Below are 23,297 nucleotides of genomic sequence, written 5' to 3'. Positions count from 1 at the left end.
TACATATTGATACTTGGATTTCATGTTTCAAGCAAGCTTGCTGGTTTTGCTTCTATGCATGTATCAAGTATCTGCCCAATCATGGAAACAATGATAAGGTATTCAAATCAAATTGTTATCCAGTTCCACAAGATTCTAACCTAAAACATAGAATAAAATAAATTAATAAATAAAATAATTACTAACATGCCATGCTGATTTTGTGATGACAATTTATTAAAGCCACACTAATGGATTTTGACGTCCATAGCTACTGCTTACCATTAAAAACACAGAAGTTAGAGAATTATTTTGTTTTCTTTGATTCCCATATTTATGACTTATATATACATCAAAAATAAGTGAAGAAAATGTTTTTTTTTTTTTTTTAAAACTAATTACAAGTAGAAAGTACACCAGCCACCTCAATCAAAAAATTGGTTTCTCTGATTCCGAGCATGACTCCTACCCAACCTTTCAAAGCAATTAGCCCACCTCATGTTAAATCATGAGTCTTGAATCTTTGTCTTTTTCATTCTATGGTGGCTGGGCAAGCTACCATAACACGCATTTGGCCCTTGGAGTTGAATGGCATGAGAGAAGCCTTGTTCATGCATCCACATGATAGTTCAGAAAGGGCTGGTGGCTTTATTCTTGCAGAAGGTGCCCCCTTCTGCTCCTCTCCCAAGCTGATGTTTGTTAATCCTCCGCATTCTCTCTCTCTCTCTCTCTCTCTGTACGTGTCTTTTGAGGAGGCAGTGATGAGGAACAGAGATCTTGGTGTGATATGGTGTGGAGATCATTCTTTCTTGCTACGATGTTTGGGCCTTGTAGCAACTCTTTCTTGGCAATGGTGGGGGGGCTGCTTGGAAGGTCTGATGCTCCGCAGGCAACTGCTGCAGCCACCAGCTGTATAGAAGAGTGCAGAGATGAGGAAGAATGTGGGATCTCCTTCTCCATAACGACGGATCAAAAGGCAACTCTGAGCCTCACTCCCTCCTTTCTCTTTCTTTATTCGAGATATGTCCCCATTCTTTTGCTCATTTTCCTTCACCATTCTATTTAATTTTCTACAAAATTTTTATTCTCATATATTTGCAGCTCAGGTGATATGTAACTGCTGGATCATATGCTGATTATTGCTGCAACCTTTGCTACCTGTATGTATGTATGAGTCATTTCTCTTTTTCATCTTTATTGGTGAGATACTGCAGACTAGGCAAGGTTGTTCTAGACATAGTGGCCAAGATTTGCTAGGTAGTTACAATGATGAGGTCTTCCTCCATGGTCCGTCGGCCCTTCCTTACCTCAGCCTCTTGGCTGCCGTTTATCCTTTTGTTCGTGGTGTTAGCTTCTTTTTTCAATGGAAGAGAATTCTTCTGATCCATCCATTTCGTTTCTTCCCCAAATCCTACAAAAAACCCAAACCAGAACCTGAGAAATCTCCCTCAGGTGCTATCCTTCAAAGATCTCCAAAAAAAGAGAATGAAATGAAAAGAAAAAGAACCGAAAAGAAAAAGAATGATCAATGTATGTTGGAAATCGTCTTACCTTCTCATTTTTTTTGTCTTTCCTTTGTTTTCATTGACTTTTCCTATGTTTTCCCTTGGTCTTTCCTCTGTTTTTTCCATCCTTAGGAGTCTGAATCGGGTGGGAGGCTTAGAGCGGCTAAATAGGGAAGCTTAGACGATGGCTAGGGTTTTGTGTGGGGTATTTATATATAAGAGTTTAAAGGGTATAGATATATTTTCTGTTTTTAGAGGCTGTGATGAGTTGCGCTTGGATCTGAAGCTTCAGATGCTGAAATTCTGTGCTGCCGCTGGACAATATTTGTTCCAAAGCATTCTCTCTCTCTCTCTCTCTCTCTCTCTCTCTCTCTCACACACACACACACACACACACACGCACGTGTATGTGCACATAGTTAATCTTTCTCCTCCAATACCTAATAATACCTGCCAACCAGTAGGTGAAGTACTTTTTTAAATTAGTCGTGCATCTCAAATGCCTACTGGTTTGCCCTATTTGAACAGGTTTGGCCAACTTGGATGGCCTGCTATTGTGCGGGCAACCATTGTTGCCAGTAGCAACCTCATCCAATGTCTGAGAAATGCGCAAAACTGAGCCTACCTTTTTTCCAACTTAACTATTGTTCTGTCATTCTTTTTTTTTTTTTTTGAAAGAAAAGGTATTATCAGCCTTTTAAAGAAGAGGAAGAGCTGACATAACATGGATGAATATGATGGACGTAGAATAACTTGGAATAGCATCAGAGGGAGCCCTAAATAAAAATAATTGGTGAATGAGGATTAATAAAATTGACCTCAAATATATAGAAAAAACTGAAGCTCTACTGCCAATAGCAATCTCAAATATGGTCTAAATAGTTATGGCGAGTACCATCAACTTGCTCCTTTCTTCTTGGTTCTCTCTAGATTTTATTCTTTGGTTATCTAGGCCTTTTCTTCAGGGAGTTCCAGTTTCACCATTCTTCCCCTGCTTCGATATATTCCATACCTATTACTTAGTAGGTCTTAATATTGTGATACTTGATAGACGTTAAGATATGAAGCTTTATGTGTGCTTCTTGGCTTGCTTTATGCAGGCAACTGCAAGTTACAAAAATTCTATATTATTATACTATTATATTATAATATTATAATATTCAAAATAAATAATTTGTGAAGTAATAATTAATAATAATAGTTCTTGATATTATAAAGAGTTAAAAAATTGAAAGCACTATGCAATATCTTTTATCATCTTTTCTCATACTAAAAATACTTTGTCGGTGTGGTTAACAAAAAAATGTTAAAGTTCCATAGCACTTTAGAAATGTAGTTATCAAACAGCAAAAAGCTTTTTGTTAAAAGCTCAACTAGCAAAAACTCTACTTTCAAAAGGTCTGCAAATAAAAGTTGAGGCTTCAGGAAGAGGCAGTGGAAGTGCTGATGGCTTTATTCTCACAGAAGATGCCCCCTTCTGCTCCTCTACCAAGCCAATGATCCTGAATCCTCCCCATTCTCTTGGTCTGTGTTTGTGTCTGTTTTGAAGAGGCGGTGGTGAGGAACGAAGCTCTTTGTGTGATGGGTATAGAGCTCACTTTCTTGCTATGATGGTTGGGCCACATAGCATTACTCTTTATTGGCAGCAGTTAGGGGTGGCAATCGGGTTGGGTCGGGTCATAAACGGGTCGGGTCAATACAGGTCGGGTCAGAAAATCGTCAACCCAAATCCGACCTGTTTATTAAACAGGTCAAGAATTCAAATCTAAACCGGACCTGTTTATTAAACAGGTAACCCGATCCGACCTGTTTAACTCGTTTATTAAATAGGTCAAATTAGGTTAAATGGGTTAAACAGGTTAAACAGATTGGATTAAATGGGTCAGAAATATGTTAAATAGGTTTTAAACAGGTTAAACGGGTCTTAAATGGATTAAACAGGTTAAACAGGTTGGGTTAAATGGGTCAGAAATAGGTTAAACAGGTTAAATGGGTTATTTGACTCAATCCAATCTGAATATTAAACGGTTTAAACGGATTAAACGGATTAGATATTTAAAACTCAAATCTGACCCACTTATTAAACGGGTTAAACGGATTGACTGGTTTATGACCCAAACCTATTTAGCCTAAATCCAAACCTATTTATGGCGGGTCGAACACGGGTCGGGTTGGCTGGTCGGGTCATATTTGCCAGCCCTAGCAGCAGTGGTAGGGCAGCTCGGAATGTCTGATGCTCTGCAACCACCAGCTGTATAGAGGAGTAGAGATGAGGAAGAAAGGGGGTTCTCCCTCTCCCTCTGTATCATGGTCAAAGGTGATTCTGAGTCTCTCTCCCTTCTCTTTCTTTATCCAAGGTATGCCCCTGTCCTTATGGCTTTTGCTTTTTTCCCTTCACATTCTATTTAATTTTCTACAAAAAATCTAATTTTCAATGTTTCAACTGCTTAAATTTGAAGTTATTTTTAGAAGATTGAATTCCTTCTTTGACATTATGGTTTTGGCAATTTTGGGGATTTTGCATTAAAAAAATCCACTTAATTATTATTTTCACCTCTCCTCCAATTGCTTGCCCTTGGAGAAGAGGGTTCATCTGGGGTATCATTTATTTTCTATAAAAAAATCCGAATGTTAACTCAATTTCGGCCACTCAGTTTCACGTTCCTTTGCTCTCATCCACCATGGATCACCGATTGCACAGCTTTTAAAACACTCCGAACTCCATCATTCGTCTACCAGCATAGATCTGAAAGAAGCAATGGATGATCTAATGATGGACTCTCATGAAGGAAGATGAATCCTCTTCTGCATGAAAGATACAAACTCGATCATGAGGCTTTAGGAACAGGCAGTGCAGGGGCTGGTGGCTTTATTCTCTCGGAAGCTGCCACCTTTTGCTCTTCTCCCAAGCTGGGGATTCTTATTCCTCTGTATTCTCTCTCTCTCTGATGCGGGACAATCCTAAAGGAGAGAGAAAAAGAAAATCAATCCTAATGATCAAGCTCTCTTCTGTTCATCAACAACAAATCACGTCCGGTCAGGGGCTCATTATTCTCAGGATAGACAGTATAGTTGCCTATACTCTGCTCAAGAAGCGTGATTGATTGATACGAGACTAAAGCGAGATCAATCTAAATGATACAGACGAATGCCATTCGAGAGATCAGTAAACAACTAGCAATAGAGAATTTCATAAACAGATAGCAGAAATTAAACATGCTCACGAGTAAATGCAAAAAGAAATATGAATGGAACGAGAGAAAATAAAATATTAAATCCGTGAGAAAAATCCAAGAAGATGATAAGAATCCGGATCGTGGTAGTTAAGAAATTACTCTGATTAGGGCTCTTAATCTTTTAACCAAACAGATCCATCGATAAAGAACTAGGTCTTTACCAACATCGGATTAAAAAAAAAATCAAAGATCAACTGTTAAGGAACGAAGGTCTTTGACAGCATATGATCTGTAGAATAAGAAAGCACTCCCTCTCAGCACGATAGATGAAAATTCTGGAGGAGACAGATCTTCTCTTGGCAGAATAGGCTTGCGTGGGTAGATGGAGTCGAATCAGAGTCGCAGGAACACTGGATCTTAAGTAGAAGTAGGATAGAAAGTGGACCTCACACCCTCCCCTTGTGGGGCGATTTTGGGTCTCACACCCTCTTCCTCTCGGAGCGATTAACACAAGTATTTGTGGAGTTTGTAAAATTATTCATTGTCCTTTTCATGAAAGATACAAGGATTTATATAGGACTCTAAGGGTTCTGTTTCTTTAGGAATCTCTTACCTTTTACAAGGAAGAAATCAGTCCTCCACAAAAAAGTAAAGCATTATATGTGATAAAATAATCTACCATGGAAAAGAAATCAGCTCTCAACAAAATAAGTAAGTAGCCAAGAACTCTTAAGAAATTCTAGGGAAGAAATGGAACTCCATGTGGGTGCTTGATGTTTGACACAACTAGGCATGAGTACGGCACACGCTGGCATGCATATTTCTTTTCTTGGCATGTGGAGAGTGGTGGCTCCAAAGGTGACGTGGACAAATCCAAGTATGGTCCTATAGACCCAAAGCTAAATGCATTAAAAATTTATTGACTGAAAATAAATAACTGAAGTAGAATCAATCTAATGAGGCTTCTTCGATCCAAATCGAATTTAAATCATGTTGCCTATTTTTGATGGCTCTGGTGTCCGCACTACTCTCTCTCTCTCTATATATATATGTATATATATATATATATGTCTGTGTGCGTGCGTGCGTGCGCATGTGTGCATCTTGTGAAGAGGCAGTGATGAGGAACCAAGATCTTTGTGTGATATAGAGTAGAGCTCATTCTTTCTTACTACGATGTTATGGCCCTGTAGCAACTCTTTCTTTGCAATGGTGGTGGGACAGCTTGGAAGGTCTGATGCTCTGTGGGCAACCGCTACAGCCACCAGCCGTTTGGAAGAGTGCAGATATGAGGAAGAAGGTGGGATCTCCTTCTCTCTCTGTGCCATAATGATGGATCAAAGGCAACTCTGAGCCTCACTCCCTCCCTCTTTCTTTATCCAAGATATGTCCCTGCTCTTTTGCCCATTTTCCTTCCCATCTATTCAATTTTCTATGAAATTTTTAGTCTCATATATTTGCAGCTCAGGTGATATGCAACTGCTGGATCATATGCTGATTATTCCTGTAGCCTTTGCTGCCTGTATGTACGAGCCATTTCTCTTTTTCATCTTAGTTGTGAGATTCCTGCAGACCAGGCAAGGTCGTTCAAGACATACTGACCAAGGTTTGCTATGTAGTTACCATGATGAGGTCTTCCTCCATGGTCCATCAGCCTTTCCTCACCTCAGCCTCTTGTTTGCCATTTTATCCTTTTGTTTACTTTTGTTTATGGTGTTAGTATCTTTCTGATGGAAGAGAATTCTTCTGATCCATCCATTTAGTTTCTTCCCCAAACCCCACAAAATTTCATGTTTCCACCAAGATTAAGCTCTCAAAACTTTAAGGGACCAACTCACACCACCACAACTTGCACAAAATCCCATATGCTTGAGAAAAAACCCAAACCGGAACGGCCCCTCCGATCTCCCTCGGGTGCTCTCCTTCCCAGATCTCCAAAAAAGAGAATGAAATGAAAGGAAAAAGAACTGAAAAGAAAAAAAAATGATCAATCTATGTGGGAAAAGGTCTTACCTTTCAATTTTTTCCGTCTTTCCTATGTTTTCCCCCGGCTTTTCCTGTTTTTTCCATCTTCAGGAATCTGAATCTGGCGGGAGGCTTGGAGCAGCTGAATAAGGGAAGCTTAGACTATGGCTAGGGTTTTGTGTTGGGTATTTATATATAAGAGTTTAAAGGGTATATATATATTTTCTGTTTTTAGAGGCTGTGATGAGTTGCGATTGTATCTTATGCTTCAGATGCTGAAATTCTGTGCTGTTGCTGGACAATATTTGTCCCAAAGCACTCTCTCTCTCTCTCTCACACACACACACTCACACACACACAGTTAATCTTTCTCCTCTGATACCTAATAATATCTGCCATCCGGTAGGTGCACTTTTTTAAATTAGTCATGCATCTCAAATGCCAACCGGTTTGCCTTATTTGAACAGGTTTCGCCAACTTGGATGGCCTGCTATTGTGCAAGCAACCATTGCTGCCTGTAAGCAACCTCATCCAATGTCTGATAAATGCGCAAAACTGAGCCTCCCTTTTTTCCAACTTAACTACTGTTCTGTCGTTCGTTTTTTTTTTTTAATAAATAAAAGATATTATCAGCCTTTTAAAGAAGAGGAAGAGTTGACGTAACTTGGATAAATATGACGAAGGACATGGAGTAACCTGGAATAGCATCAGAGGTAGCCCTAAATAAGAATAATTGGTGAATGAGGATTAATAAAACCAACCTCAAATATACAGAAAAAACTAAAGCTCTAGTGCCCACAGCAGCAATCCCAAACATGGTCTAAATATTTATGATAAGTACTATCAACTTGTTTTTTTCTTCTTGGTTCTCTCTAGATTTTATTCTTTGGTTAACTAGGCCCTTTCTCGAGGGGTTGCATTGTCACTATTCTTCCCCCGCTTCCATATATTCCATATGTATTGCTCAATGGATCTTAAGATTGTGAAACTTGATAGATGTTAAGATATGAAGCTATATGTGTGCTTCTTGGCTTGCTTTATGCAGGTAACTGCAAGATACAAAATTTCTATAATATTATACTATTATATTATAATATTATACTATTTAAAATAAATAATTTGTAAATTAAGAATTAATAATAATAGTTCCGGATATCATAAAGAGTTAAAAAAAATTGAAAGCACTATACATATCTTTTATCGTCATTTCTCATACTAAAAAAGTACTTTGCCGGTATGGTTAACAAAAAGATGTTAAAGTTCTATGGCACTTTAGAAATGTAGTTACCAAACAGCAAAGAGCTTTTTGTTAAAAAATCCGAATGTTAACTCAGTTTCACCTTCCTTTGCTCTCATCCACCATGGATCACCTGTTGCACAGCTTTTAAAGCACTCCAAACTCCGTCATTCATCTGCCTGCATAGATCTGAAAGAAAGCAATGGATGGTCCGATGATGGACTCTCATGAAGGAAGATGAATCCTTCTTTCGTGTGAAAGATACAAACTTGATCCTGAAGCTTTGGGAAGAGGCAGTGCAGGGGCTGGTGGCTTTATTCTCTCTGAAGCTGCCCCCTTTTGCTCCTCTCCCAAGCTGTGGATTCTTATTCCTCTGCATTCTCTCTCTCTCTCTCTCTCTCTCTCTCTCTATATATATATATATATATATATATATATATATATATATATATATATATATATATGTACACACACACATGCGCACACACACACACACACATGCACACGTATGTCTGTGTGTGTGCGTGCATGCCTCTTTTGAAGAGGCAGTGATGAGGAACCAATATCTTTGTGTGATATGGAGTAGAGCTCATTCTTTCTTGGTATGATATTTGGGCCCTGTAGCAACTCTTTCTTTGCAATGGTGGTGGGGCAGCTTGGAAGGTCTGATTCTCTGCAGGCAACCGCTGCAGCCACCAGCTGTTTAGAAGAGTGCAGAGATGAGGAAGAAAGTCGGATCTCCTCCCTCTTTGCCATAGTGACGGATCAAAGGCAACTCTGAGCCTCACTCCCTCCCTTCTCTTTCTTTATCTGAGGTATGTCCCTGCTCTTTTGCTCAATTTCCTTCCCATTCTATTTAATTTTCTACAAAATTTTAATCTCATATATTTGCATCTCAGGTGATATGCAACTGCTGGATCATATGCTGATTATTCCTGCAGCCTTTGCTACCTGTATGTTCGAGTTTTCCTCTGTTTTCCCCGGTTTTTCTCTGTTTTTTTTTCTTCCTCAGGAGTTTAATTGGGTGGGAGGCTTGGAGCAGCCGAACAGGGAAGCTCACACACACACACACACACACACACTTATATATAAAAGAGTTTAAAGGGTATAAATATATTTTCTGTTTTTAGAGGCTGTGATGAGTTGCACTCTTATCTCATGCTTCAGATGCTGAAATTTTGTGTTGCTGCCGGACAGTATTTGTCCCAAAGCATTATAGCAATGTAATTGCTATTTTTTAAACCAGCTCTCTCTCTCTCTCTCTCTCTCGCACGCACGCACGCATATTTAATCTTTCTCCTCTGATACCTAATAATACCTACCATCCAGGCATAGGTGAAGTTCCTTTTTAAATTAGTCATGTATCTCAAATGCCAACCAGTTTGCCTTATTTGAACAGGTTTAGGCAACTTGGATGGCCTGCTACGTGCAGGCAACCGTTGCTGCCTGTAAGCAATCCTATCCAATGTCTGACAAATGCACAAAACTGAGCCTCCTTTTTTTTCAACTTAACTATTGTTTTGTTGTTGCTTTATTTTTTTCTTTAAAGAAATGGTATTTTCTGGCTTTTAAAGAAGAGGAAGAGCTAACATAACATGGATGAATATGATGAAGGACATGGAGTAACTTTGGAATAGCATCAGAGGTAGCCCTAAATAAGAATAATTGGTGAATAAGGATTAATAAAACCGACCCCAAATTATGGAAAAAGGCTAAATGGCTATGATAAGTACTATCAACTTGTTCATTTCTTCTTGGTTTTCTCTAGATTCTATTCTTTGGTTAACCAAGCCTTGTCTTCAAGGAGTTGCATCGTTGCTATTCTTCCTCCACTTCCATATATTCCATTCGTATTACTTGATAGATCTTAAGATTGTGATTCTTGATAGATGTTCAGACATGAAGCTTTATACGTGCTTCTGGGCTTGCTTTATGCTGGTAATTGCAAGGTGCAAAAATTCTATAATATTATACTATCATATTAGAATATTATACCATTCAAAATAAACAGTTTATAAATTAAGAATTAATAATAATAGTTCTTGATATTATAAAGAGTTAAAAAATTGAAAGCGCAATGCAATATCTTTTATTGTCATTTCTCATACAAAGATTACTTTTTTAGTTTGGTTACCAAGTAGATGTTAATGTTCCATGACACTTTAGAAATGTAGTCATCAAACAGCGAACTGCTTTTTGTTAAAAGCTCTACTAGCAAAAACTCTACTTCGAAAAGCTCTACAAATATAAGTTCTACTACCAACAACAATTCTGTGTTGGGCCTAAGTATGAGGCTTCAGGAAGGGGCAGTGGAAGGGCTCATGGCTTTATTCTCACAGAAGCCACCCCCTTTTGCTCCTCTACCAAGCCAATGATTCGGATTCCTCCCTATTCTCTCAGTGCGTGTTTGTGTGTGAGTGTTTTGAAGAGGTGGTGATAGGGGTGGAAGTGGTATGGATAATATCTGTCTGGATTTGTTTTAGTCGGATCCGTATCTGTATCCATATCTGTCAAAGAAAAATGGATATGGATAAACAACTATCTGATCCGTATCCGCATATCCGAATCCACTTGTAATCCTATATAATTTTATACAGCATTTATTAATTTTTTTAAAAAATATACAGCCATATAAACATGCTATTAACTTGATTTATCATCTATTTAGTAATATCTTTGATTCTGTAGTAATAAGTTTAATTATCCAATTTCTATCTGTAATTATATCCATACTTCCGATGTTCGAATTGTATCCGAATATGTTTAAAAGAAATATGGATATGAAATTTTGCATCCGAATAATATCCATATTCGCATTTGTATTCATTAGATAAAACAAATATGTATATGGATATGCTGGTACCCGATCCATATTTGATCTGGTTTTAGCCCTAGGTGGTGATGAGGAACTAAGATCTTTGTGTGATATGGTATAGAGCTCATTCTTTCTTGCTATGATGGTTGGCCCAATAGCATTACTCCTTATTGGCAACATTGGTGGGGCGGCTAGGAAGGCCTGATGCTATGCAAGCAACCGCTGTAGCTACCAGCTATATAGAAGAGTGCAGAGGCGAGGAAGAAAGGGGGTTCTCCCTCTCCCTCTATGTCATAATGGTAGATCAAAGGCGATTCTGAGTCTGTCTCCCTTCTCTTTCTTTATCCAAGGTATATCATTGTCCTTTCAGCTTTTGCTCATTTTCCTTCCCATTCTAGTTTATTTTCTACAAAAAATTTAATTTTCAATCTTGCAACCCCTTAAATTTGAAGTGATTTTTAGAAGATCGAATACCTATTTTTATACAAGGGTTTTGGCAATTTAGGGATTTTGCATAAAGGAATCCACTTAATTATTATTTTCACCTTTTCTCCAAGGGTTGCCAATGGAGAAAAGGGTTCAAATCCTGGGTATCATTTATTTTCTATAAAAAAATCCGAATGTTAACTCAATTTCACCTTCCTTCGCTCCCATCCTCCATGGATCACCCATTGCACAGTTTTTAAAATACTTCGAACTCCTTCATTCATCTGCCTACATAGATCTCAAAGAAAGCAATGGATGATCCAATGAGGGACTCCATGAAGAAGATGAACCCTTCTTTCACATGAAAGATACAACCTCAATCCTGAGGTTGCATTTGGTAGCTGCCAATCTATCCAGATTGCTGGCAATTTAAAGTTGGCCCATCGGATTATTGTGTTTGGTATGCTTTTTAGATGGCAATCCAGATTGTCTTAACAATCTACATTGCCTCTCGAGAGGCAATCTAGATAGTCTTAGGGAGGGGTGGCTATCCAGATTACTACTTCTTTGGCAATGTTGTAAAAAAATTTTGGGACAAAATTATCCTTAAAAAAATTCACATAAAACCCTTGGATCCTCTGCCCTCGTCCCGTCCCCCCCCTTCATGGCTTTGTGCTCATCCCCACCACTCCCCCGTGTGATGTATCCCGACGTGCACTCCTCCGTCAGCCCATAGCACTCGCGCACTGCTGCTTCCACCACCTCCATCTTCTCTTCCCCCTCATTGCTCATCACTATCTTTGGCATCCTTTCTAATCCCAAATCCAAAAAAGAAATTTGAGGTTTGGGCCGATGGATGAGAGATCCAACTCAGTGTTGTAACCTATCAATGATCAATTTCTTTCTGATTGATGAAAGTACTTATTCATCAATTAAAAAAAAAAAGATAGAAGAGGACCAAAACAAAATTATTGGGCATATTATGGGAATTTTATTTCATATTACCGGTAATCAGATTGGCATACCAAATATATCAATCAAGATTTTCAGTAATTTTATTGCAACATTACCTGCGTAGATCAAACATAATAATCAACATTACTGATAATTTAATGGTGGTAATCTATCTTGAAGGCAATCCACATTATCTTCCAAGATTGCCTGATGATGCACCAAACGCAACCTAAGGCTTTAGGATGAGGCGGTGCAATGGCTGGTGGCTTTATTCTGATAGAAGCTGCCTTCTTCTGCTCCTCTCCCAAGCTGATGATTCCTAATCCTCTACACTTATTCTCTCTCTCTCTCTCTCTCTCTCTCTGCGCGCGCGCGCGCATGTGTGTGTACATGCATGCTTTTTTAAGAGGCAATGATGAGGAACTGAGATCTTTGTATGATATGGTGTAGAGCTCATTCTTTCTTGCTATGATGTTTGGGCCCTGTAGCATCTCTTTCTTGGCAATGGTGGCTGGGCAGCTTGGAAGGTCTGATGCTCCACAGGCAACCACTGCAGCCTCCAGCTGTATAGAAGAGTGCAGAGATGAGGAAGCAACTCGGATCTCCTCGCCCTATGCCATAATGGCGGATCAAAGGCAACTCTGAGCCTCACTCCCTCCCTTCTCTTTCTTTGTTTAAGATATGTCCCTGCTCTTTTGCTCATTTTCCTTCCCATTCTATTTAATTTTCTACAAAATTTTTAATCTCATATATTTGCAGCTCAGTTGATATGCAACTGCTGCATCATATGCTGATTATTCCTGCAGCCTTTGCTGCCTGTTTGTATGAGTCATTTCTCTTTTTCATCTTGGTGGTGAGATTCCAGCAGACCAGGCAAGGTCGTTCAAGACATACTGACCAAGGTTTGCTATGTATTTATCATGATGAAGTCTTCCTCCATGGTCAATCGGCCTTTCCTCACCTCAGCCTCTTGGCTGCCATTTATCCTTTTGTTCATGGTGTTTGTTATTTCTTTCCCCATGGAAGAGAATTCTTCTGATTCATCCATTTAGTCTCTTCCCCAAACCCCACAAAATTTCATGCTTCTACCAAGATTAAGCTCACAAGACCTCAAGGGACCAACTCACACCAGCATACTCGCACAAAATCCCATATGCTTGAGAAAAAACCCCAACTGGAACCTAAGAAACCTAAGAAATCCCTCAGGTGCTCTTCTTCCCCACAGATCTCCGAAAAAGAGAATGAAATGAAAAAAAAAAAAGAAAAACGGAAAAGAAAAAAAATGATTAATCTATGTGGAAAAGATCTTATCTTTCAAAATTTTCTGTCTTTCCTTTGTTTTCATCGATTTTTCCTCTGTTTTCCCCCGGTTTTTCCTCTTTTTTTTTTTTTTCCCTCCTCATGAGTCTCAATTGGGTGGGAGGCTTGGAGCAGCCAAACTGGGAAGCTTAGACGGTGGCTGTGGTTTTGTGTTGGGTATTTATATATAAGAGTTTAAAGGGTATAAATATATTTTCTGTTTTTAGAGGCTGTGATGAGTTGCGCTTGTATCTCATGCTTCAGATGCAGAAATTCTTTGCTGCTGCTGGGCAATATTTGGCCAAAAGCAATGTAGAGATATCATCGCTATATTTTAAACATGCTCTCTCTCTCTCTCTCTCTCTCTGAGGTACACATACACACACATAATTAATCTTTCTCCTCCAATACCTGGTTATACCTTCCATCGAGGCATACGTGAAGTAATTTTTTAGTTTAGTCAGGCATCTCAAAAGCCAACTAGTTTCTTATTGAACAGGTTTGCCTGTAAGCAACCTCATGCATTGTCTGATAAAAGCACAGAACTGAGCCTCCCTTCTTTTCAACTTGACTATTGTTTTGTCATTATCTTTTTTTTTTTTTAAAGTACTATCAGTCTTTTAAAGAAGAGGAAGAGCTAACTTAACTATAGTATGTCCTAAGTAATGCTAGGTATTTTCACCTTATGTTTTAAGGAGTATATACTTCAATTTACATTTAGTTATATATCCAATTTGTTGATATCTGTGGGCAATTATTGCAAACCTGTGTAGACTCTTGCTTTCATAATTTTTCCACCCAGTATCATGCATATGGCTTCTAGAAATTCATATTGGTGGTCTATATGATCGTCTGTTCCTAGTTGACAATAGAAATTCCATGCTATAACTGTTGGATCTTACTGTCTGATTTTTGTCCATTATATGAACTGCAATTATAAAGCCTTCCACCTAAGCACCATATGAAACCTGTTGGAGCCCAGTTATTTTAATTTTGCAAACACTGAATGTTTTCTTAGTGAGCTGGATTTTTTTAGATCAACTATTTGGCTGATTTTATACTTCATCCAAGCGACACTTTGGAGAGTTTTTTTTTTTTAAAAATTGATATAATTTGATTGGTTGTAACTTGATTCTTGAAATCTTGAAAGTAGCCTATATTACTCCAAAGAAGGGAAAACATGCTTATAAAAAATACGCAATGGTCAGAAACTAGTAATATGAGCTCAATGCTTGGATGTGCATCATTGAGACTACTTTTTTCAACAGTTGTTTGGACTCCACAGTCAACTTAGTTGATGGACAGCATTGTAGCGCACAAACAATTTTGTTGCTGAATGTTCCAAGAATGTCCATTTCATCCAAGGGCTTTTTTAGATATTTTTGGATGATGATTACAGGTTGAAAGCTGAAAAATGTGCAATAGCTCTAGGCTTTAAAAAATATGCAAATTTTGCTATTTAAATTTTCTGACTTTGCAATTTGTTGAATGCTTTTTTTTTTTTTTTTTTTTGAGAAATAGTCGAAATAAAATTACTTTCAATTTGACATTAAGAAGAAATTATTCAGGGTACTACATACGAAATACTAATGTCTTTGAAAACAGCCTATGTACACTGGAGGCTTATTCATATGACACTGGTAAAAAGAGTCTGTGCCTGATTTAAATACCAAACAAGTATGCTGTAATCTACCAAACAATTTATGACATCTCGTTGATGCATATTACTTGGCCCGTTCAGTGTTGTAGCCATTGTATGCATTTCTTTCTTTTCCTTCGACTATAATGTGTGTAAATTTTGTTTTCATCAGCATATGTATAGTTGTTGGATTTGATTTGATAATTAATTTATGATGCAATCAGTTCAGCTGTCCTTCCAGAACAGTGGTTACTCGAGCCTGTGTGTTGGTTCAAAAGATGTTGAAGTCCTGTATAGATTACGACTCATCTAATAAAATCCTATTCAGCTTACCCATTAACATATTAGAATATGATGAAGTTGAAGTCACTGTGCTGCTTTTCCAATGAAATATGCTGTTCATTGCTGCTAAAAAGAATTATCAACTACAAGTTGTGCATACCATAAGCTATTGATCAGTTAAGGATTACATGTTTTGTGGTTCTAGTGCCATGCGTTCTTTACAAATTTACAAAGTTCACCTTCAATGTTTTTTTCCTTAATATCTTCGTTATGACATTCCAATGTAAACACGAATTATTTTATCATGTTAATTATTTATTTCTCTTCAATTGCAGAGATCTGAATTCCTATTAGTCATATCTTAGTTGAGAAGATCATTATTAGTCATATCATTTTAATTAATTTACTGCTTGACAAATTTTCAGGTATCCGTTGTCCAATTGATCCACCAATTGGGCGTGGTCCAGGCAATAATTTCTCGAATTGGTGAAATACAAGGGGTAACGTGGCGTGTTATTCACCATGGGATTTGGCGCGGTCCAATTGCACCTGGTGCATGCAATACGGAGGCATGTTGGTAGAACGGTTCTAACCAATAATTTCTAACAGAGGGCAGATGGGATTGGGAAGTATTGGCGGAAGGGCCGGTGGCTTTATTCTCGCAGAAGCTGCCCCCTTCTGCTCCTCTCCCTAGCAGATGATCCTTAATCCTCACCATTCTCTCTCTCTCTCTCTCTCTCTCTCTCTCTCTCTCTCTTTCTTTCTGTGTATATATGTGGATCAATCGGCTACCACGATGCGCTCCATGTCAGTTTTGCTGCACTGCATGTGGTGCACAAAGAATTTCTCAATAATTTCTAACAGAGGGCAGACGGGGTTGGGAAGTATGAGGCTTCGAGAAGTGGTGGTGGAAGGGCTGGTGGCTTTATTCTTGCAGAGCCGCCCCCTTCTGCTCCTCTTTCTTGCACTCTTTCTTGGCAATGGAGGTGGGGCAACGTGGAAGGTCTGATGCTCTGCAGGCAATTGCCGCAGCCTCCAGCCGTAGAGAAGAGTGCAGAGATGAGGAAGAAACTGGGATTTCCCTTCCTCAGGAGTCTCATTCGGGTGGGAGGCTTGGAGCTGCAGAACAGGGAAGCTTAGATGATGGCTGTGGTTTTGTGTTGGGTATTTATATATAAGAGTTTAAAGTGTATAAATATATTTTCTTGTTTTAGAGGCTGTGATGAGCTGCGCATGTATCTCATGCTTCAGATACTGAAATTCTTTGCTGCTGATGGGCAATATTTGTCCAAAAGCAGTATAGCGATATCAATCGCTGTATTTTAAACATGCTCTCTCTCTCTCTCTCTCACATGCATACGCACGCACGCACACGTACGCACGCACACATTTAATCTCTCTCCTCCGAGGCATAGGTGAAATACATTTTAAAATTAGTTTGTGCATCTCAAATGCCAACTAGTTTGCCTTAGTTGAACAGGTTTGCCAACTTGGATGGCCTGCTATTGTGCAGGCAACCGTTGCCGCTTGTAAGCAACCTCATCCATTGTCTGATAAATGCGCAAAACTGAGCCTCCCCTTTATCAACTTAGGGTGTGTTTGGTTACACTTTTTGATATTTAAAAAATATTTTTTATTTTTTTTTATTTTTACTATTGAGTAAAAGCAAAAAAACAAAAAATATGTTTGGTAGCTATGTTGCTATAAAGTAAAAAGCAATATTTGGGGATGGCAGATTAAGAGCTCGATGAGGGAGAACGGTTTGAGAAGGGAGGGAGAAGGGGATGGGGAGGTAAAGAGCTCGATAAGGGAGAAGAGTTCGGGCTCTTTATTTTTTGATTTGGTGTTTTAAATGTTGTGGTGAAGCAAAAAAAAATGCAGAAAAGCAATTTTTGGAAAGCAAAAATTTTTTGCTTTATATATAAAGCAATTATTTTGATTATTTTGATTTTTGTTTTTCATGGTGTTATCAAATATTTCTTTTTGATTTTTATTTTTTAAAAATTAAAAAGCAAAAAAAGTATTTTTTTAATATCTAACCAGACGCACCCTTAATTATTGTTTTGTTGTTATTATTATTATTTTTAAAAGTACTATCAGTCTTTTAAATAAGCTGAAGAGCTAACTTAACTATAGTATGTCCCAAGTAAAGCTGGGTATTTTCCCCCTATGTTTGTGGGAGTATATACTTCAATTTACATTTAGTTATATATCCAATTTGTTGATATCTGTGAGCAATTATTGCAAATCTGTGTAGACTCTGCTTTCATAATTTTTCCACCCAGCATCATGCATATGCATTCTAGAAATTCATACTGCTGGTCTATATGATCTTGTCTGTTCCTGGTTGACAATAGAAATTCCACGCTATAACTGTTGGATCTTACTGTCTGATTTTTGTCCATCATATGAACTGCAATTATAAAGCCTTCCATCCAAGCACCATATTAAACCTGTCGGAGCCCAGTTATTTTAATTTTGCAAACACTGAATGTTTTCTTAGCGAGCTGGATTTTTCTAGGCCAACTATTTGGCTGATTTTATAGTTCATACAAGCAATAGTTTGGGGAGACTCTTTTTTTTTAAAAAACAAAATTGATAGAATGTGATTGGTTGCAATTTGATTCTTGAAATCTTGAAAGTAGCCTATATTACTACAAAGAAGAAAAAACATCCTTGTAAAAAATACACAATGGCCAGAACCTAGTAATATGAGCTGATCGCATGCATGTGCACCCTTGGGACTATTATTTTTGACAGTTGCTTGGACTCCACAGGCAATTTAGTTTTTTTTGGTAAAAAGATTGTGGCACACAAACAACCTTGTTGCTGAATGTTCCAAGAATGTTCTCCTCATCTCAGGGCTTTTTAGATATTTTTGGATGATGAGTCTAGGTTGAGAGCTGAAACATGTGCAATAGCTCTAGGTTGTAAAAAATATGCAAATTATGCTATTTAAATTGTGTTAGTAATTCATTGAATGCATGTTTGTTTTTTCTGTGAAATAGTTGAAATAAAATTACTTTCAACTAGACATTAAGAAGAAATTATTCAATGTACTGCATATGAATGCGAACGTCTGTGCACGCTGGAGGCTTATTCACATGACACAAGTAAAAAATGTCTGTGCCTGTTTTGAATACCAAACAAGTATGCTGTGATCGACCCAAAAATTTATGACATCTCGTGGATGCATATTACTTTTTCCTTTTAGTATTGTAACCATTGTAGGTACTTCTTTCTTTTCCTCCGAGTATAATGTGTTTAAATTTTGTTTTCTCCAGCATATATTTAGTTGATGGATTTGATTTCATAATTAATTTGACATAATAAGCATAGCTGTCTTTCCAGAACAGTGGTAATTCGAGCTTGTGCTATGTGGGTTCAAACTATGTTGAAAGTCCTGTATGGATTACTGCTCACCTAATAAAACCGGATTCAACTTACCCGTCAACATATTAGAATATGATGAAGCTGAAATCACTATGCTGCTTTTCCAATGAAATGTGCTGTTCGTTGCTGCTAAACAGAATTATCAACTACAAGTTGTGCATAAGCTATTGATTAGTTAAAAATTATAAGTTTTGTGATTCTAGTGTTATGCGCTCTTTACAAATTTACAAACTTCACCTTCAATATTTTTTTCCTTGATATCTTCGTAATGACATTCCAATGCAAACTTGAATTAGTTTATCATGTTAATTTTTTGTTTCTCTTTAATGGCAGAGATGTGAATTACTAGTAGCCATATCTTGGTTGAGAAGATCGTTATTAGTCATACCATTTTAATTAATTTGCGGCTTGACAAAGTTGTAGGTATCTGTTGTCCAATTGATCCATCAATCCTCAGCGTTAGACTTTGCATGCTGGTCAACTCCCCTTTTTTTTTTTTTTCATTGTTTCCGCTGGATGAATCAGCTGGCGGGGAAAATATGGGTTTAAACGTGTATTTTGAAATCTAATATGTTTAGAGTCGATTAGATGGAAAATAAAATGATTAGTGCAAAATAGCTATAAAGCAGCCTCCAACGAGATCGGGAAAATCGCGGAGCATATTATTCGCGGTGGATAACGCGCAACCGGGAATTGATGAAGTACAAGGGTGATGTGGCGTGTTATACACCGTTGGATCTGGCGTGGTACATTGGACGTGGTCCAAGTGATAATTAGACTCATAATGGAGGATCCTTGGGCCTCGTTTGGATTGGAGTGGATCACCGATTGTTACTGTGATGGTTTATTAGATGAGTCCGAGTCCATGTGGTAGGGGAAAGTAGCCCATGCACCAGGTCCAAGTAAACTCGGGCAAATCTGGGAGCATATGCACGGTGGATAGCGCGCAATCGGGAATTGGTGAAATACAAGGGTTTATGTGTTATGCATCTACATGTCCAAGTAAACCCGGGCAAATCTGGGAGCATATGCGCGGTGGATAGCGCGCAATCGAGAATTGATACAAGGGTTTACGTGTTATGCATCGTGGGATTTGACGTTGTCCAATTGCACCTGGTGCATGCAATACGGAGCCAGAGCCATGTTGGTAGAACGGTTTTAATTTCTAGCGGGGGCAGATGGGGTTGGGAAGTATGAGGCTTCGGGAAGAGGCTGGCAGAAGGGCTGGTGGCTTTATTCTCGCAGAAGCCGTCCCCTTCTGTTCCTCTCCTTAGTCGATGATTCCCCGTTCTCTCTCTCTCTTCCCGCGGGGCGCTCCACGTCAGTTTTGCCGTGCACGGTGCACAAAGAATTTCTCATAATTTCTAACAGATGGCAGACGGGGTTGGGAAGTATGAGGATTCGGGAAGAGGCGGTGGAAGGGCCGGTGGCTTTCTGCTCGCAGGAGCCGCCCCCTTCTGCTCCTCTCCATAGCCGACGATTCTTAATCTCCCCCCCTCCCCTCTCTCTCTCTCTCTCTTTCTGTGTGTACGTGTGTGTTTTGTGGAGGCGGTGATGAGGAACCGAGATCTAGATGGTGTAGAGCTTGTTCGTTCTTGCTACGATGGTTGCGCCTTTTAGCTTTCTTGTACTCTTTGTAGTGGGGCAGCAAGGAAGGTCTGATGCTCCGCAGGCAACCACTGCAGCCACCAGCCATAGAGAAGAGTGCAGAGATGTGGAAGAAACTGGGATTTCTCTCTCCCTCTATGCCATAATGATGGATCAGTGACGACTCTGAGCCTCTCTCTCCCTTCTCTTTCTTTATCCGAGACATGTCCCTGTCCTTTTGGCTGTTTTGCTGATTTTTCTTCCCATTCTTTTTAATTTTTAATTTTCGATTCTTTAACCGATTCAATTTGAGGTGATTTTTAGAAGATCATATTAGGGTTTTGGCATTTTTGGGGATTTTGAATAAAAAATCCACTTAATTATTTTTTGCTGGGCTTGCTATTAGAAAAGATGGTTCAAATCCTACGTGTCGGTTATTTTTTTTAAAATAATCATGGACTAGTCTAAGCAAAAAGCGTGAGGAAGGTATATTTTGAAAGAAAATATCAGATTTTCTTTTTCCTTTTTTAAACCGGATTTGTTAAATCAATGTAGAATAAATACGTACCAGAATAAAATATTTAAAAACTCAAAAGGATTTATGTAACATCTGGTCCTTTCCATTTTCATGTTTAGCACTGGGTAATAACCCTGTGATTTTTTCTTGAAAAAATATTTTATTTTATTGGTATGTTAATATCTATTACATATATAATTATTAAAATATTAAAAATATATTTTATATATAATATAGATTATAAGTTATTTATAAATTATTATATATATATTTTTTTAAATTTAGGATTTTCCTTATATATGTATGGACGTATGAATGTGCCAAGAGTTTCAAATTTCAAACAGGGACCATTATTGTTCCTCCCCACCAGAGGGCTCCCAGTCCCAAGTCCCAACAAACTGCATCTATTCACGCCTGTCTCTCCTCTTCACACCATGCACCTCTAAATAATTGTCAAACAAAATGCCAATCTATTTTCTCTCGCTAAAGCCTGACATCTAAATGATGTAGAGCTAAACCATCATTTTTTTCTCCCTCCAAAAGATGGACACCTACTACCACCCCTTGGAACATCTGGTCATCCGCTGTAGTCTGCGTCTCTGCTGAAAATAGATCAGATTTGGCAAAAATTATTCTTCACCACAGTCTTAATCATTAAAGCAATTAACATGCCATTAATTCAAGTAATACAGTCTGAAATAGCTCACAGATCATTAACTAATCTCACAATAACTTTTTTCTGATCTTTCAGTCTCTAAAATATAGTTTTTCTATTGCAAGTTTCCCAATGAATATAGCTTAACCCATGCTTTTCCCTCTTTGTTTAAACTTTGAACTATAATCTTTGTTTAAACTTTGAATTATAATATATTCCTAAATCCCAAGTTAGAAAACTATAATATATTCCCAATGAACTACTCTTCTCCTTCCTCTCTCTTCTCTGTTAGTGAAGAAAAACAGACCCCCCCCCCCCCTCTTCTCTCTCTCTCTCAAGAGTTTCCATTTTCTTCTTCACATTTTTCTCCTTCCTTCGCCAAGCCTTCACCCAACTCTTATCCTCCACCCACGCTCTCACCTGCAAAAGGAGGGCCCTCCACCAGTTTTTCCTCCTAACCTCGTTCTCCGTGTTATGATTTAGTGTATGGTCCTTTCGGATTATAGCGGCTGTTCTTTCAATGTAACGGTGCTGTAATGGGAAATGGATCGTGTTGGATTCAGTTGGATTGGCAGGTTCGGTTTGGAAATTGCCACTATCGGGAGGGGGTTCGGGTTGTATCTTTCGAGTGAAAGAATGATTGATCTTCTTTCGCGACATTAACTGTTGGATCATATCTTGCATAGCTCTCAAAGCACTCCGAACTCTTTACCGTTTGGGAAGAGGCGGTGGAAGGGTCGGTGGCTGTGGTGCGCTCCACATCAGTTTTGCTACGCCGCATGCAGTGCACAAAGAATTTCTCAATAATTTCTAATGGAGGGCAGACGGGGTTGGGAAGCATGAGGCTTCGGGAAGTGGTGGTGGAAGGGCTGGTGGCTTTATTCTCATAGGTGCCGCCCTTTTTTGCTCCTCTTTCTTGCATTTAGGGGTGAGCATGGATTTGTTTGGATCGATTTCATGCTCAAATCTAAATCGAACTTGTCCTAAACGGTTTGGCATTTCTAGAAATCAAATTGGATCAATAGAAGATTGAAATCAAATCAAACATGATTTAAACGGTCTGGTTTGATTTGATTTATTGGTTTATATTATTATTATTATTATTATTATTGTTATTTTGTGAATTATAAAAATTTATTTCATTTTTACATAAAAATATCATCAAAAGAATTTATCAAGTAAAATGATTTAAATAGACATAAGATATTGTTATTCAGCAAAATGAAATTCTTAAATAAATACCATCACTAAGAATTAAGATAAAAATTTCTAACACATTACAAAAAAATAATCTGATAAGTCACTTAGGGTTTAAGGCTGATCAATGCAACACTAAATTGATAAACAACATCATAAATTTAGAATTATTTTCTAATACATTAATACTTCAACATAAACAACATTCTAATCAAAATGATGTCATTTTATTAAAGTCGGTCTGGTTCGATTTGAGAATGATTTTACTTACTAACAAATCTGAATCAATCCAAATCATCTATTTTTTATATATTAAAAATTAACTAAATCAAATCGAATAAAATTATCAACTAAATTAAACCTGCGGTTTGATTCGGTTTCACTGGTTTGATTGGTTCAGGTTTGGTTTTTGCTCAACCCTACTTGCTCTTTTTCTTGGCACTGGAGGTGGGGCAGCAAGGAAGGTTTGATGCTCTGCAGGCAACTGCTGCAGCTGCCAGCTGTAGAGAAGAGTGCAGAGATGAGGAAGAAATTGGGATTTCCCTTGGAGTTTCATTCGGGTGGGAGGCATGGAGCTATCGAACTGGGAAGCTTAGATGATGGCTGTGGTTTTGTGTTGGGTATCTATTATATATATATATAAAAATGGAGCAACCGTGTTAAGGCGTCTC

The 23,297-nt window shown here is 38.2% G+C and overlaps 1 protein-coding gene and 1 long non-coding RNA gene across 5 annotated transcripts in view; one reads left to right on the top strand and one right to left on the bottom strand.

Moving 5' to 3' along the window:
- Window positions 1-23,297, top strand: part of LOC105060210 (uncharacterized) — a 42,591-nt gene that overhangs the window by 8,033 nt on the left and 11,261 nt on the right. Inside the window, exons 3-6 of one of the 4 annotated variants that reach the window (XM_073247817.1) lie at window positions 7,093-7,142; window positions 8,518-8,677; window positions 8,762-8,815; window positions 15,703-21,670. In XM_073247817.1, the coding sequence (XP_073103918.1) occupies window positions 7,093-7,142; window positions 8,518-8,569 (102 nt within the window). In that variant the 3' untranslated portion in view covers window positions 8,570-8,677; window positions 8,762-8,815; window positions 15,703-21,670. Of the gene's footprint in view, window positions 1-7,092; window positions 7,143-8,486; window positions 8,678-8,761; window positions 8,816-15,702; window positions 21,671-23,297 lie in introns of those variants that run through there. The other 3 variants (XM_073247813.1, XM_073247815.1, XM_073247821.1) reach the window with 3 other exon arrangements.
- LOC140853325 (uncharacterized) lies at window positions 279-6,862 on the bottom strand. The gene is made up of 2 exons (XR_012136330.1): window positions 6,674-6,862; window positions 279-1,390 (listed from the first exon to the last, which is right to left on the bottom strand). It is a non-coding gene; the product is annotated as an uncharacterized lncRNA (long non-coding RNA).

Source organism: Elaeis guineensis, chromosome 1 (genome assembly GCF_000442705.2).
Source record: "Elaeis guineensis isolate ETL-2024a chromosome 1, EG11, whole genome shotgun sequence".
Taxonomy (NCBI): domain Eukaryota; kingdom Viridiplantae; phylum Streptophyta; class Magnoliopsida; order Arecales; family Arecaceae; genus Elaeis; species Elaeis guineensis.
This window is presented reverse-complemented; position numbering and strand designations above follow the sequence as displayed.